The 17,565-nt window shown below is 38.4% G+C and overlaps 1 protein-coding gene across 1 annotated transcript in view; it reads left to right on the forward strand.

The window, feature by feature from the left end:
- Positions 1-2,964: 2,964 nt before the first annotated feature.
- WDR27 (WD repeat domain 27) overlaps positions 2,965-17,565 on the forward strand; it is a 97,571-nt gene continuing 82,970 nt past the window's right edge. Inside the window, exons 1-12 of the mRNA XM_050315957.1 lie at positions 2,965-3,173; positions 4,048-4,189; positions 5,566-5,690; positions 6,163-6,270; positions 7,316-7,367; positions 8,448-8,518; positions 9,255-9,369; positions 10,512-10,644; positions 13,127-13,230; positions 13,667-13,734; positions 14,667-14,800; positions 16,086-16,162. Of these exons, the coding sequence (XP_050171914.1) occupies positions 2,991-3,173; positions 4,048-4,189; positions 5,566-5,690; positions 6,163-6,270; positions 7,316-7,367; positions 8,448-8,518; positions 9,255-9,369; positions 10,512-10,644; positions 13,127-13,230; positions 13,667-13,734; positions 14,667-14,800; positions 16,086-16,162 (1,312 nt within the window). The 5' untranslated portion in view covers positions 2,965-2,990. The remainder of the gene's footprint in view (positions 3,174-4,047; positions 4,190-5,565; positions 5,691-6,162; positions 6,271-7,315; positions 7,368-8,447; positions 8,519-9,254; positions 9,370-10,511; positions 10,645-13,126; positions 13,231-13,666; positions 13,735-14,666; positions 14,801-16,085; positions 16,163-17,565) is intronic.

The raw sequence follows: 17,565 nt of genomic DNA on the forward strand, positions 1-17,565 counted from the left end.
TGAACAGACTACTGCTTAAAACATTAAAATACTAAAGCTACTAAACCTAATGTTCTAAGTTCTTCTTAGAGTGATTGAATATTGAGACCAATAGAAATATACTATTGGACACAAAAGCATGATATGGTAAAGGACTGCTTTTTGCCCTAATATGCCCTAAAATTGCAACAGTCTCTCATTTTCCATATGGCTGTCAGTTCCATTTGTCATGTGTGGATACCCAGGATGTGGGAATATGCTGGAGCCAAGATCCTTTAGGCATTGTTTTGCATAGAAACAGGGTATCACCAGGAGGTGTTTTCATGGGAGTGTGGTGAGGTAAAAAATTCTCTCTGCACATTTAGACATCATTAATGTTCTCATAAAATTGTCTTCTTGTTCCAACAGGGCAGAAATCTGCTACCTGTTACAGTGCTGGATGAGTGGCATCTCTGGCCACTGAGAAGCAACAGCACCTATTGGAAGGGCGGAAAGCAGTGATGGTCTGAATTGGACTCCATCAGATTGACGTTACTGGTTCAGGGTCCAGCTGCAGGAAAGCGGTGTTCTAACTGCTGTTGGATCAGTCAAGAAATAAGTCCAAGATCTCTGATACTTCCTTGGATTGTTACTAGTTCCCTAGTTGTTACGGACAGTACATTGTTGGAAGTATTATATCTACAAGCATTGAAAGATGCAAATGAACTATGGTGAAAATTGTAAAAAAAAGCATACTAAACTGTCTAGAAGCAGTTACAGAGACACAAGATGTTTCAGAACAAGTTCTTTAAGACTCATGGGGGTTGTTTGCCTGGCAGAACAACACCTTTTTTTCTGTGTCAGCGTTTGTCTTTCTTTACTGATGACTAAACTGTCATAACACATTCATGACTGTATCACTCATGAAAAATTGTCACCAGCAATAAAATTTTCTGTAGTATTTCCAGCCATGAGTCACAGTTCAGAAAAATGCTGTCATGTGCAGTGCATTGTTACCTCTGTGCGGCTGGTGCTCAATACAGTGGCTTTACCCAAAGTCACATGGGCGCTCACACGAAAGAGAATTTGGACTGGTACTTTCTCCAAGCAAAAGTAACACAAGGAGATTTTGTTCGCAATGATAATACACATATTAGATGCCAATATAGGGCAAAAATGCTCATAGTCTTAATTATAGAGACAATAAGATATTCCTATAGAAAGTATCTGTTTGAAATGCAGTTGAGGTAGATATTGAGTCCACAGATTGATCTACATCAAAATGGTTTTAAGTTGGTGCAGATCATAAAATCATAACCTGGGGGTTGAAAGGGATCTCCAGACTCCTCCAGTCCAACTTCCTGTTCAGAACAGTTCTAATTAAATCAGGTTGCTCAGGACCATGTCCATCTGACTCCTGGTCAACTCCAGGGATAGAGACTCTTCAGGAAACTTGTTCTGATATTCAACCACCATCATGGTATTAAATAAAAAAAAATTGCTGACATGCAACTGGATTTTCACAGGTTCCAGCTTATCACTGAGTTCCTCTGAGGAAAGTCTATCTCTGTCTTGCCTGTATCCTACAATTTTGAAGTTATAGGCAACAATAAGGTCTCAGCTGCCTTTTTTCAGGCTGAAGAGGCCTAGTTCTCTCTGGCTCTCTGTGTACATCACCTTCTTCAGCCCCTGACCTCTTTCTTGCCCCCTACTAGAATTGCTCTAGTGTGTCAATATCTTTCTTTTACAAAAAACACCCAAACCTGGACACAGCACTGCAGATGTGTCCTACCAGGTTTCAAACAGAGGGGGGAAAGCATTCCCAGGACCTGCTGGCTACTCTTTACTACTAACACAGCCCAGGATGCTTCAAGTGCTGTCATGGGCTGGCCTGTGCTGTGCCCTCTGCATCACAGAAGCACTGAAAGGGTTTGGTTGGAAAGGACCTTTAACAATCTCTTAGTCCAACCCCCCTGCTGTGGGCAGGGACACCTTCTAGTAGATCAAGTTGGTCAAAGCAACATCCAGCCTGGCCTTGAACACTTCCAGTGGCAGGGTATCCACAGCTTCTCTGGGAAACCTGTTCCAGTGCCTCATCACCTGTGCTGTAAAAAGTTTGCTCCTTATGTGCAATCCAAATCTATCCTCTCTTAGTGTTACGCCATTGGCCCTTGTCCTGACACTACAGGCGTTGGTAAAAAGTTTCTCTCTGTCTTTCTTACATGCCCCCTGTATATATTTGAAGACTGCTACAAGGTGTCCCTGGAACCTTCTCTTTTCCAGGACAAAAAGGTTCCACCTGAATATGAGGAAGAACTCCTCCGCTGTGCGAGTAACCATGCACTGGAACAGATTGCCCAGAGAGGTTGTGGAGTCTTCCTTGCTGGAGATATTCAAGAACCACCTGGACACCATTCTGTGCCACGTGCTCTAGGATGACCTTTCTTGAGCAGGGAGGTTGGACCAGATTGACCCACTGTGGTGCCTTCTAACCTGACGCATTGATTCTGTTAAAACCCCAGCTCTCTCATCCAGGAGAGGTGTTGGCATCCGTCCTTAAAGACCGCCTCAAAAGGTCTCAAGAGCCTGTCTCATGCTGGACGCAGTGCTCCAGCTGGGGTCCAGCTAGAGCGGAGTCGAGTGGGTCAATCTCTCCCCCGGACCTGCCGGCCACGCCGCTCTCTGTGCAGCCCAGGGCACGGCTGCGGAGAACCGCCGCGTTTGGGGAGCGAGAGCGCAGCCCCGGGCGGCTGTCGCCGGCCGCGGGGCCCGTTGCCGAGGCCAGGGGCCCGCCGGTGCCGCCGCGGGCCCCCCCCGCGCTCCGCGGCCAGCGGGGGCTGTCCCGCCCGGCCACCCGTCGGCGGCGCCGCTGCCCTGGTGACGGGCCGCGCCGGGCGCGGCGGGAGGCGGCGGGGCTCTCCGGCTCCCCGCGGGAGGGTCCTCCGCCCAGGGCCGTGCGAACCTCGGCCCCCGCGGGCAGGGCGCAGCCGGAGTGGGGAAGCCGGCCCCGGTGGTCCGTTCCCAGCCGCAGGATGGAAAGCGCCGGGGCCCGTTGTTCCGCTGGAGGAAGCTGCGATCCTGAAGTTGTCTGCGAAAAGCACCTGTTTAAAGCGAAACTGCCCGAGCCTCTTGCTCAGCTGGCGTGCAGTCACCACCACTGCGCTTTCCCTGTGAATGGCAATGAGTTATGCATCTGGAACACAGCCACTGCTCAGGTAAAGCCAGAATATATCCCTGCATAGGCTGCTACTTTAAACCAAGGCTTATAAGGGAGATATAAATAAAATATTTGAAGGTAATGTAGAAGGGTCAGGCTTCACTTTAATGCTGGAACGATACTAGCACTTGTGAGCTTTGTCAGTGTGATAAGAATAATATAAGCTCTTGTGGTGGGTTAATGTGGCTGGCAGCTGAACCATCATGCAGTGTCCTGCTCCTTCCTAGCAGGGTGGGGAGAGCATGGGATAGGCAAAAATGAGGAAAAGGTCACACAGGTCGAGTTAAAGATAGTTTAATGAATGAAGACAAAGAAAGAAGCCATATGAAGGCAGTTGTTTACCACCCCCTATAAGCAGACCAATCCCAATACAGGCTTCAAGCAAAAGCCAGCTTAGAAGACAGTCTGCCAGGCTCTCAACATTATCTTCATGCAATACCCCAGTTTTGTTGCTGAGCACAACATCATAGGATAGGGAATGTACCTTTGCTGGTTCAGAAAAGTTGTCCTGGCTGTGTCACCTTCCAGCCTCTTGTGCATCTTCAGCCTATTACTGAGATGGGGAAACAGAGAAAGTGTCAAGAAAGAGAAGGCCTTCATGCTGTGCAAGCAGTGTTTGGCAACAACCAAAACAGTGTTATCATCACTGTTTTTGTCATAAAATCCAAACCACTGTGCTGCTATGAAAAAAGTTATTTCCATCCCAGACAAGCCCAGTACACCTACATTGTAGTTAAGTGATTTTGAAACAATAAATAAAAACTAGTTATTGTTTTGTTGATTGCATGTACATTATCCATTTGTGGGTTTGTATTGTTCATAATCTTTGTTTGAAGTGATTCATTTAACTCTTCTTTATCTACATTTGTCAGTCATTATTTTTGTCAGGGCATCATTACTCAATTTCTGCGTTGTCATTTGGAAGTAACATCAATCCATCTCTTGTCTGCTCTGCCTCTCATGAACGTGTGATAGTGTGGAATCTTGATGAATGTACACAGAAGGTGCAAGAAGGTAGAGTGTTATTTATATAATATATATCCTTAAGAGTGGCTGAAGAGTCGCAGTTGAAAGGGACCCACAAGGATCATTGAGTCCAAGTCTTAAGGGAAAGGCCTGTATAGGGATCAAACCCACAACTTTGGGGTTGTGAACACCACGCTCTAACCAACGGAGCTGATCTCAGGGTCTCTATATGACATACATATAAAAGGAAGTGATACAAAGGGAATCATTCACTACCAATCACTGACCAATACCCAGCCAGACCGAGCAGTGGCCACCTCAGAAGACCACCCCCAACATCTGCTTTTCTCCCACTGTTCCTTATGTAACAAGATTGTTACTGCTGAGAAGCCCACCTCAACCACTCAGATTCAGCAGCCCTAACAGCCGTATTGCTGCTTTATTTCTCTGTTACCCTTCTCTCTCGGCGATACCGGGCACGGGGGGCTGCAGGCGGGCGGCGGCAGCAGCGGCGGCCCCGCCGGGGCGGCCCCGGGAGCTGACCAAGGTACTGGGAGGGAACAAGCGCCTGCCATCGACCACTGAGTAAACGCAGGGAAGCACTGCAAAGGCAGGGACGTTCTGGCACTGTGGAGCAAAATGGACTGAAAGAAAATGAATCATAGCAGCACTGCATAATTAAACATGCAATGCCAAAGTAACTAAACGGTACCTTTTCTGGAATATCTGTGGAACTAGTGTTTTGCATCCCGCCTTTTGTGGTGCTACCTCTCCTGTCTTTGGAACACTGTTGTCACGTGTGTGAGCAATGCAAGTATCTGATTTGGGAGGAAAGTGTATGAGTGAAAGAGAATTATGGTGACATAACACACAGAAAGCAGGAGTTTTAGTATCCTGACCACCATCCAGGTTTGGAGCCTCAACCAATGGAGTTAGATTCTAGGGAGCAGTTCTAACCCCTCTTCAAGCTTAAATAGAATGGAAAGTAGAGAAATAATGAAAGACGAGCAAAAAAAGTATCAAGAAGTATTTTTCAAAGCCCTGTCTTGCTGGGCTTCAGTCAGGATGGATTTCTTATGTCCAAAATTGATGTGGCTCTGCTGTGTTCCATTGGCACATCACCCTACTCTAAAAATCCTGTCTGTGGCAATCTTCAATGGAAGCATGATTTAATAGGAATTTTTAATATCTCAAAGAGTACCAGGTCATGTCTAGTCAACAAGGCAGATAGAGGAATTCTGATGGTGCATAGTTCTGTGCTTTCCAATAGCCTGGTGTAATTAAACAGTGTGTTCTGTACATCTTCCTGACAGAAACTGGGACAGCTTCTGTGGTTAGATAACTGCTATGCAAAGTTTGTAAAAATCTCACTGCATCAGAGTTTTGTATTTCATTGAGTCTCACTAACAATACAACTGCTGCAGGGTTTACACCTCGTGGAATTGTTATAGGAACTCTTTTGGGAATGGTGCTTCATGTAAGATTTAGCCCAGATGATCAACAAGTGGCAGTATGTGCTGGAAATCAGATCTACATGTTAAGTGCAAAGGTGAGATACCATTCTGTGTAGCCATGGTACTGGTCTTTCTTTAACTGATTCACTTTCAAATAAAATCATGATACAGAAATGTTAATATAATTAAGCAAAAGTATTCATTTTCTCTCATAAAATAAGTATGAAATGATGATTGGTAATGCATCACATACCAGATAGAAGACTAGATTAAAAAAGCTGAAGTGAAACAGTGTCTTAATAACTTAGAAGAAAAAATATTCTTCAGTCATCTGAAAAATTACTCCTGTATCATTCATTCTGAAGAACCAAATGTAATGTGTTGTGGCTTTGCCAGCAGGATGATATACAGGGCTGCAGTTTCCATAAGAAAAATCTAATTGAGTTATACTTTGAAAACAAATCTGACAATGTTTAGCAACAGTTACTATTAAAACATTTACTTAATAGTCAGTTTTAGTTTGAAATATAATGTGGGTTTGTTTTTTTTTTGACTGACTAATCACAGAATGAAGCTATAATAGCTAAATTGGATGGCCACCTGGCTCCAGTGACTGCTGCTGAGTTTTGGGAGAAAAGCATGCTCATATCAGTGTCAGAAGACAGAACCTTTAAGGCAAGGAAACTGTAGAGATAAACTTAAAAAAGCATAATTTATTGAATTTGTGAAGTAATTTTTTCCTCCTTGAAATATTTTGTGGGGATGAAGCAAAAAACTTGTTTGACATTATAGAGAGAAGGACATTGTTCTTAGAGATGCTTGGGAAATTATTGTAAAAATTAATTTCTCTTGTTTTAAAAGAACAATGCAGGTTTTGTATATTCAAAACTTTCCACATGAATAGTTAACTTTAGTGATTATTATCATCCGGCACATACAAATAAAATAAAATATTTTGGTTAATTTGATTGTAGCTGAAATGTTTCATGTATGCTGAACTGAATGAAAACATTTTACTTTGAGTCTGCTGGCATTGATTTGAATTTTCCGTTTTGGGAATATTGGTTTGGATTATTGTATGCAATGGCTGGTTTATTGCATGTTGGTAGGATTTTTGCCAGACAACATTTTATATGATGACACCATGGATTGCTGCTGCTGTGCATGATGAAAATTTAAGACAACTTAGACAAAAAGGGAAACAAGAAGCATGAGTGAACCCGGATGTATTTTCTAGGAGATATTTGGATAGGTACCTTGATTAGATACAGTTTAATCTACTACTGATTGTCCTCAATATGATTCTAAATGTAGCCCAACATTTTGTTCTACAAGCTAAAATAAATATCAAAGGTTGTGGGTCCCTCCCTCCCCTCTCTCCTTCCTTTCCTCTTTTTTTTTTCTTTTCTGGTTCATTCATGTATGTCTTTTCATTAATCTAGCTAAAATCACTAAGACATCAACCTAAGCAAAAATGATAATAAGTACTTCTAATTATTTCTGTGTCCATATCATGTGAGTTTCACCTTTTTCACCATGGATGCTTATCAATTAAACAAAGCCCTTTATGTTTGGAAACAAGTGCTGGAAAAAAAATCGTTACCTAAGGACATCACTTACAATGGCTGCATTTCTGTTTTCACCACGTGATGGTCATTAAAGGTGGTGTTTTCCTTAGGACCTAAGTAGGTACCTATCTATGTCTTTTTTTTATTCAAAGGTGTGGGACTATTCTACCAGCCAATTAATGTATCAGTCAGGAATAATAACAGGTAAGTTTTCTATTTATATATATATATTTGTTCATAGCAAAAACCTCTTTTCTCCAAAGAGTAGTCTATCATTATTGGAGAAGATTTTAGTTGATATAGTGAAAATAATTCTAGAACAGTAGGTAGCAGTAAGCATATTATCCTTTAAAGCCAATAGTAAATGTATGCTCCATTAAAATGTACTTCCTGGTGGATAGTTTTAGTGTAGTTTCATAAACAACTCTTTTTGTACAACATATGCATCTAACGTGCCACTTATTGAGATACACAAATAGAGCTCTCTTGTTTTGTAGGCAGAATTCCACTATTTGAGTACTGTGTACTTGCTTTTCTTCAAGTTTTGTGCATGACATGAAAAGAAATACTACACCAGATGTAGGTTTACTAGCAACGTCTGCAGCTGATTGCATATATTGACTTTAAAGATGAAAACTACCTTTGTGGAAAGACAAGAGCAAAAGGAGAAAAGAGGAGGAGGGCAAACATTGTCTCCCATGTAGCAGGGACCCTTCCTTCAAAGAACTTTTCCTACAGGAACCATACAGTTTTCAACAGGACCTGCTCAGAACTTCCCTTTGGTTGTTCCTGCTTGTGGTGCTGGTAGTGGTGACTGCAGCACTCTTTGGGGGCATGAGTTGCATGGAGCTGGTTGTTAAGCTTTGTGCATAACGTTTTGTTGAATGACCTCATTTAAACTAAAAGCTAAAAACACATTAGGAAAGGAGAAGGAGAAGTAGTGAATACCCCATTTGCCTGTGGCAATTGTTTTGCTTGAAAACCTACCTTAAGCACAATGTCAGTGTTTGCAGGTGCAAGACCATGAAAACAACTGCATGGGTGCAACAGGGGAAAGCTACTGACACGGGGGCTCTGAAAACTATGCCACAGCAGCTTGGGTAAAAGGCAGGGGAAAGCCCTTAGCAGCACAAAGACTAAGGCACACAAATCACTGTGCAACTGTAAGAACTGCAGTAAGGGTTTTTTCCCCTATCTTTATGAGTAGGAGGTATTCAATTTTGACTCATGTGTTTTAATGAAATGTATTTCAATGAAATACCTTTTTTTTTTTTTTTTAAACAGCATTTCCTTTGCTAAGTCTGCTAGTTGATGAAGAAAACAAACAACTTATCACTGGATGTGCTGAGGGACAGGTAAGAATTGCCCACCAAACTTAGTCTCTATGTCAAAACAGTCAACTGTTATTAATGTTTCTTTTTATAAAAGAGCTTCACAAACTTCATACAAGTTTTGGAAGTGTTGCAGCAGTTTTATTTTAGCAATCATAATTCAATGCTTTGAGCATAAACCATATATGGTATATAAGACTTCTATTACAAAACAGACTTTTTCCTGAAAACCGAGAAAGTTTTTAAGAGCACAGTCAGTGATTATGTAAGAAGAGTATGCTAAGAGGCTATAAATATACCTACTTTAAAAGAAAAAAGGTGAAAAATAGGACTAGGATTTCAGCGTGTTGGAATTCTAATACAAATGTATTAACTGTGAATATGCATTTCACCTCTTCTTTAATCTTAGGTATATGTTTTTATTAGTTTTTTCAGCTGTTCACTATTACTTTTCAGGCAGTTCTTAAGAACGTTAGAGATTTAACTATACCTTTGTCTTAAAAGGGAAAGGTATAAATGTCATTCATCTACATGACCCAGTGAGCAATGACATGCAGGTTACCTGTGACTTTCAATTGTGGGAAATAGTTTATGACAAGTTTTTTTCGAAGTCATAAACATGTGGGAATTTGATATACAGTTCAAAGGAGTTCATTAGTTACATCAAAAGTTTTAAATACTGGATTTTTAGTTTGTATTAATGTAAGCTTTATATTTAGTGTCAAAGGGTTATTGCAATTGCTTTTTCTTTTTCTTGCAGCTTTGGATCTTCAGTTTAATCAGTGATCATAATTATCGTTGTGTAACACATATCAACCTAAAGAAAGAGCAAGAGAAATTCTGTAATAAAGTGTGGAAATCTGGAAAAGAAATAGGTAGCACAGTGCTTCTAGAATGCTGTTTAGTAGTTAGAAGCTACTGAGTGTGTGCTGTTTATACCCTATAAGATTTTAATGTAAGTGATAGAGTTATGAGTCTCAGACTGTGGCATGGAATTCTTACTGAAGCTGATATGTAGTTGGGTATCGAGCTATCTGGAAAGAATTACGCATGCATGTCTGTCATAAAATCTTGGCCAATGCATTTGCTTATGAAATGTTACATGATGTGCACTACTAAGTAATTTGTTTTTTACTGAATTCATTGCCCAAAACTTCCGTGATAACAGAACCAGTGCCTCAAAATTAATCCCTTGTCTAAATGGAATATCATTTCTCAATTACCTTTGAGGTTTCTAGGAATCTCTTTGTTTTTTTACTTTTTAAAATTTTTTTCTGTATCCATACCAGTCGCTCAATGATGTCATATTTCTCTGGCTGTGGTATTTCTAGTGGTATATAACACAGGGTACTTTTGAGTCTTTAAAGACTGCACTGGTACCCTCAGCAGGGTGATTCCTTGATACCAAACTGATTTGACAGTTCTCTTGTTCTGTCCATAGTCCTGAGGTCCCAACCTGAGGAGGAAGACTGCTAAATTTCTTGTTATTATTTAAAATATATGGATGTCACTGTTATGTTTGAAAGAGAGTGATGTAGTAGCTGTGCCTAATGCTGAATTTGATGCTAATAGTTATTAGTGGTGAATGCACATTCATGCTGGGTTGGAGACTCCTTGGGAAGATGATACTGAGGTGGATTTTCACCTTATTTTTGGATTGCATTTTAACTTTAGTGTCAAGGGAATGTTCAGGCTAAGTGGATCCCCAGCATATTTAAGGTTATATGGCTTTCAGTGTCACTTTTTGAGATGAAAACATCAAAGTTCTATAAAGTCCATAAGTAGGCTCTTTGGATTTTATCTCTAGGTATTTGAAACAAGACCTTTGAAAAAAGCACATAAGAATCAGGAAAGCAATTTTAAAAGGGCTAGGATCTATCCATCTTTTGAAATACAAGTTTCTTGAGTGTAGTCTTAGTTCCTGCTACTTTACTACTTTCAATTCTCTCTTAAATCTTATCTGTTTCCCTTATTTCATTGTCTTTTGATAGCTGGTATTGTTGATTGTCTTTCTTAGGTGAAGGGCAAAATAACTCCAAGGTTTGCAAAACAGACAACATGAGACCAGAAGGATCAGTGGAGACATCATTGCCTATCCTCTTAATTGAACATTGTGACTTTTTAGTATGCTTCCATAATGAAGAAAACACGTAAGTCCTTTGAAATACCACCTAATATTTGTCTTGAATTTATTCCTAGGAGTTTCCAGTGGTTCTTGGATTGTTTTCACTGCATCTTACTATTTTTTAAAAAATGCAATAGAAAAATGAAATAATGTTTTTAGTGATCTGCAAGTTTTGGTGGCCTACTCTTAGGAATATACACCAAGTTAAAACCAGGTTGCTATTCTGAAAAATAATTTTATAAAAATGTCATTGCAAATATCCATTTTAACATCTATTGATACCAGTTGATTAGGGAAGATCAGTTAAAAAGTATTTAAGAAACCAAATTTATTTAGAGTTTACTTTCCTGAAGAAATAAGCCTTATGCTGCCACTGTGTGCTTCTGTCAGTTTCCATTCCAAAATTAATAACTTTTGAACTACATCAACATGCTCCAGTCATACTTCTGTTGTAGAGACAGAGATTTCAGAACATGATGTTTTTACTCCTTCTTTGAATTAATTCTTACTTTACATTTCTTTCCTGAAGAGACATTTACCCATATTATCAGGCACCCAGGGATCTGTTCAGGACACTGCCACAAGAAATGTCTTATTCAACAGCTTGGGTTTTTTGTTATTTGTAATTGTCATTTGGATAAATTTCTCAGCCACATCATGTTTTAGGAAACTCTTGTCCTGACCTTTGCCCCTGGTGGGTTTTACAGATGTAACTAATTAAACTCTGCTTAGATATATAAACAACTTCTGGTAAACAAAGAAGAAAAATATCCAGCAGTCCTGGATAATTTTGGTTGTCTTTATGTCAGATTTAAGTAATTATTAACTATTATTTTAATGAAATAATTTTCAGAAATACTACCATTGAAAGGAAGGAAGTGGTAATTTTTAGGATGCACATCTCAGACATACTTTAATGGAATGGAATAACACTTTAAGGCCAGATGATGAATTATTACAGCCAGTCTTATTGCTTGTATAATATCACTCTCAAATTATCAAAGTTTTGTCTGCATCAAAACTATAGGTTTTATTTGAACTACAACACATCTTTAAAGATTATTGTTTTTCTGGTGATAAAGAATCCACTATGTCCCAAGTTAAGTTATTCCAGGAACTGACTCATTGCATTTTACTTCTAATCTGAGACACCCTCTTTTTGTGTGTAGTTATTGGCTTTTAGTATGTTTTTTATTCTTATAGTCCAGCGTCAGCCACTATCAAATTCCCTTCTTGGATAGCAAATTATAGCTCATGAACAAGTTACCTCTGCACTTCTGGATGGAATAGTTTGTACCTTGTGTAAGGCATGTTTTGTGTAACATTTTTAGCATTTGCTTTTGATCTTTTTTCTGAAATTCAGTCTCATTTCTTTTTCAATCTCCTTTTGGGACATGGTTACCTGAAATGGATCCACAGTAATAGGTTATTTGAAATAATTTTCTGAATTGAAATAACATCACTTTCCAATACCCATCTGTTACTGCCTCACATTGTACATCTATGAACGATTTGTTCTTTCAGCTATCACATCACAATTTAATGTTTTGTTCTGCTTATAAACTATCTATTCAGGTCTTCTTAAACTTTTTGACTGCATATGCTTGGGTTTTCCATTTGTTTGTTTTGTTTTGTTTTTAAATAAAAAAAGTGTTAAAAATCTGTGGGTATTTTCATACCAAGTTGCAGTTTTATTTTTTTTTCATACCCTTACTTTAACTCTTGTGGTCTGACTTTACAAATAAAACTAATAAGTCTACTCACTCCTATCTGGAAAATTTATTAAGATGTTGATGTCAATTTTTATATATTCTGGCATCAAAACATTTTTCGTTCTTTGAGAATGACAACTGTTATTTATGCTTGATAACATTTTTCTTCTGTGAGAGTGTTGACTGAAATTGTAACCAGTTGATTTAGTCTGTGGCCATTCCAAAAGCTGGATTTCATTACCTAACTGCAGTACTGCTACCACTAAGCACAGGCTGAGACAGACATTCCAGGCTTGGCTGGGGTTTTTTTGCCTTAGTTTGTGCTGACTTTTCTCTTATACTTTAATTATGTACAAACATACCTTGAATTTCACTGGTTTTTGGGTGGAAGCGGTAAAAGTAAGACTATGTGCGGATTTGCCTCATGGTTTGAATTTACTCCTTGTGTATACACTGCTTTTACAGCATCTCCCAGCTTTTACAAACCACAGTAATTTTTGAAGAAAAGTATTTCCTATGTTGTTTTAGACTTGCCATAAACACTTAATGTAAAATCAAGGGTTGTGTTCTGTTCTTGGTTTTCAAAAATTCGCCAATTTAGTTTGAAAGTTTTTACTTTGAGCTACAGATTAAAAAAAATATAGTGTAAATTAACAATCTTTATTTTAGTGTGGTTTATTATTGTTGTACTGGGACTGGGTAACAAGTATTAAAAACCCCGGTTGCTGTGTGTTGTGTGATAATAAGAAAAGCTTCTCTATGCTACTCAGAGATATTTTTCTTCTTTTTTAATAGGTATTCTGCCCTTAATACTAGCTATTTTTGGATAGGAACCTCTACTGGCTTGTTAATAATAAATTTGGCAAACTTTGAATTAGAAGCTTTCTTATCTTATAAAGGTATGTTCTGTGAGATATTTGACTACACTATCATGTGATTGCTTTCATATCTGGAATAAATAGTATAAGAATTAGATTGTGAAATAGAAGAATATAATTGAAAATGTTTCTTAAAAAATGTCTTTCTTTCAATTAATTTTTATATGGTCTCCTGGCCCTGATGACTTTTCTTAAGAGACGTGTTGGCATTAGATTTGTGTAGTGGCTAGCAATTAATTTTTATTCAATTTTGCAGTTCATGAGTGATAATACAAGGAATGTTATTCTGCTCCTACTTAATAATGTGAGGGTAAGCTAGAAGGATATACTCTGAAGACAGTGGATTAGGGTCATGTCAAATTAGTATGAGTAATTTTTTTTTTCCTGTCTTGGAGATGTTAGTTTTTCTACTGAAATGCAAATATAATTTTATAGCACTGTGTTCTCTTTGGTAAAGATTACAGTGACCTCAGCATTCGGTTTGCCAGATCATGTGCATTGACAAAGAAGACAGTTAATGGAAAGGTGAGTGTACAGTAAGCATTGATTTAATGAATGTTTATACTTACAGTATTTTCAGTAAATAGTAATTATGTGAGGTTTTTGGAGATTAATGTGCACATTTGTTTTACTTGGTGTGAATTACACAGTAATTTCTTTGGAGAGAGTTGGTTCTACTGTATGAAATCTACTAGTTTAAATAGCTGGATAGTTTTAAAGCTCTCACAGCTTGTATATAGTCTATAGGGATTAATAAGGAAGAGGTGTATTTTTATAGTGTTTCATGTGTATCTTGAATGTCAAGAATGACCACTGGGGAAGCAGAGGTAAGCTTTCAGGGGGAAAAAAGATGTAAGCATTACTATATCTTGCTTCTCAAACAGATATTAGGATGAACAGCTACTGAATCCTTCCAAGAAGTCTGTAAAAACTATTTGAGTTGTGGAAAGTTATTAAAAGTGATTTAAGGAACTGGAAGGCATTCTGATCAGGATACTCCATTTTTGATATTGCAGGTTTCCTACAGAACTGAGTTTAATCTAGGCCTTTCTGTATAGTTAACATAGCAGTGTCTTGCTTTAGAGAAGGATTTTCTTTTAAATTCAGCTTTTAGCATGTTCTGTTCATGTTGCTGAAGCCAATCTTTCTTGCATGTGTACTTCTTTTTTCACAACTGTTGCTGCAGAAATATCTCCAGTGTAGAAGCTGTTGGAATTCCTCTCTCTGTAATGTATTGAAGACTGTAAAGACAGTTATTTAAGCAACATAAGCATAGTTTTGAAGGACAGTAATATTAACCACTCTTTACTGCTTAATACTCTTCAGGACCAAACCCATGGATATTTTTGACTAATTTTCATAAATGACAGAAAGTGATTTTCTATTTTAAATGCTTTGTTGTTGGAGCTTCAATTATGAAGTAAACAGAGTGTTATTTTATGGTATAATTACTGTAGGTTTTGTGCTTGATCACCTCGATGTTCGAAGATAGGATTGCTGTGTTGGAAGTTAACCTTGCTGCATTGGTGAGAACTCAACACAATGTTTTTCTCCCATGTGGAAGTGAGAACAGTCTATCAGTTATTGCCAGGTACAGAATAATTCAATGGTTTTTTCTCTGTATTGGATTGTGCATTTTTTTATCTGGCAAATAAAGTGCATCATATGGTATTGTACAGTGCTATTTGTTGACATGGTTTTTTTACTTCTTTTCCTGTCATGGTTCAGTTGTATAGAGTGAGAGAAATCACAGAATCACAGAATGATTCAGTTTGGAAGGCAACTCTGCAGGTCACATTGTCCAACCACCCTGTTCAAACAGATCCACTTGGAGTCAGTTGCCCAGCACCACATCCGAACAACTTTTGGGTATCTCCAGGGAGGGAGACACCACAGGCTCTCTGGGCAGCCTGTGCCAGTGCTCACTCACCCTCACAGTACAAAAGTGTTTCCTACTGTTCAGACAGAACCTCCTGTGTTTCATTTTTTGTGCTTCTTGTCCTGTCACTGAGCACTGGACTCTGCCTTACAGCCATCTACTGCTGCATAGGGTTGTTTCTCCTCTGGTGCAGGGCTTTGCATTTCACCTTGTTGAACTTCACAAGGTCAGCCCATTTCTCCAGACAATAAATTTCTCTCTGGATGACAGCATAATTTTCTGCTCTTAAAGACACTCCTCTCAGTTTTGTGTCATCAGAAAACATGGTGAGGGTACACTCTGCTCCTTCATTCAGATTATTAATGCAGATGTTGAATGGAATTGGACCCAATATTGACCCCTAGCGTACTCCACTAGTTATCCGGTTTTCAGGCCACCTCACTGTGGGCTCACCCAGCCCATACTTCATCAGCTTCTCTATGAGAATCTTATGGGGGACAGTGTGAAAAGCCAACTGAAGTCGAAGTAGACAATATCCACTGCTTTCCCCTCATCCACTGAGCCACTCATTTTAACATAGAAGTTTATCAGGTTCACCCTTTGTGAATTCCTGCTGGCTACCACCTTCTTGTCCTTTATGTCCCTGTAAAGGATTTATGAGAAAATACTGACATCTTAAAGACAACGAAAAAACTGCAATATACACTGAAGTGCCTATTTCAGTGCTTATAATAAAATCGGGTCAACATGAAATGGGATCTAACATTTAAATGCAATCATCTGTGAATCCAGGGCCAAGGCTTGTCTGTGCTGCTGGGTATCTGAGCTAATAACTAATCCACTGTGCCTGTTTGTTTTGATTAAAATGTCATTGCTGTTGCACATATACATGTGCACATGCAGAAAAATAGCTAAAAGAGAGTTCTGACAGCTTTTCCTAATCTGATACTTTTGTCCATTGCATTGATCAATTTTTGTGCTTGGTTTTATAACTTAGGTGTTCTTTATTGACAAATTCTCCATTGCGTAAAGGTTTAAAGAAAAACAGGCAAGAACCTTCTAATAAAACACTTGGTAAGTATAAACCTTCAAATCTGCAAATTAATTAATAAAGTTATATTTTTAATAAAAGTAACTGACTTCCAACTGGCTTGTGACTAATACAATCAATATATTTATTTCTGTTTTAAATATATGTTACATTATGCTTTTACTTTAGTAGGAAGAATTTTATTCTTCTAGTAATATTTCATTTCCTACGTATGTATTCCAGTTGAAAATTATGTTAATAAGTATTTTTCTTCTTTCAAAAACAATTCTCTAAGAATTTACTGTGGATTTTAAGTGTTAGAGTGTAGAATACTTGTATTTTCATAAGTCATTCTTTTTCAATAGTATGCAGTGTATCTTTCTGTATAATTTGTCATTTCTTTCTTAACTTTGGTTACCTGTTTTGGTAAATTTTATTGTCCTGGATAGTGTTTTGTCAATATCTTCAAGTGTTGGAAGTTAATTTTTGTCTCAATGTCCTCCTGTTTAAAAAAAGAGATCTGACTTCCTATTGCTGTTGAAGTACTGATAGCTCTTCTTTGGTTAGCAACATAAAGCAAAGTACAAAAAAATACTTACAAAATGGTTTTGTCATCCCCTTTTACTTAGGAAGGATGTAAAAATGCTGGTAGCTGTAGTCATGTAGAAATAATCTATTTTTACTGTATTGACTGCACTTGTTGGACCTGTTAGAATGTCAAAGGTTATATCTTTAGTGGTTTATGATATTCTGAGAATGCATCTACAGTGTTTTAGCTAGAATTCCAGGCTGCTTTAGACACTCAGCTATCTTTGTTGACATCTCATGATCAGATAGATAAGTGCTGTAAGCAAATCCTTTGGTGTCTTCAGGCAAGTGGCATTGGGAGCTTCTCAGGAAGGACCTTTTTCTGCCTCATTGCTACGTAAAGAGAAAGGGCAGTGGGAGTTGAAGCGAATTCTATCCTCAGCATAGCTAAACATATCCATGAGATCATTCCCAATGCATTTGAAGTCTTTCCCTAGGAATATCAACAAGATTTCCCTCTTTACAACATTTATTTGTTTTGTTTGTTTCTGCTGATATGAAATACTCATATTCAGTTTGGGGCTGGAGGCTGCCCTTCAGGCTTCTTAGTATGGCACTGTGAATACAGAAAGTACCAATGACCTAAGACACGTAGAAACACAAATACTTTGTACCCATCAGTCAGTTTGTTAATGATCTTTAGATGATTTCCATATTCCAAATATGAGTACATTATAGATAGTGCTTACAAAGTCTAAGCACAAAATAGGCAGCCAAAAAACACATTTGTGAATAAATGATGAAAAAAGTGATTCAGAACAATATTCTTGTTACTTCAAAATTTAAAGAAGTTCCTAGTCATTTATATTTTTGGAGAAGGGATGCTATACAATGCAACAGTTCATACTTCTTTCCTTTT

Source organism: Myiozetetes cayanensis, unplaced genomic scaffold, assembly GCF_022539395.1.
Source record: "Myiozetetes cayanensis isolate MyiCay16 unplaced genomic scaffold, myiCay2020 scf2-11, whole genome shotgun sequence".
NCBI lineage: Eukaryota > Metazoa > Chordata > Aves > Passeriformes > Tyrannidae > Myiozetetes > Myiozetetes cayanensis.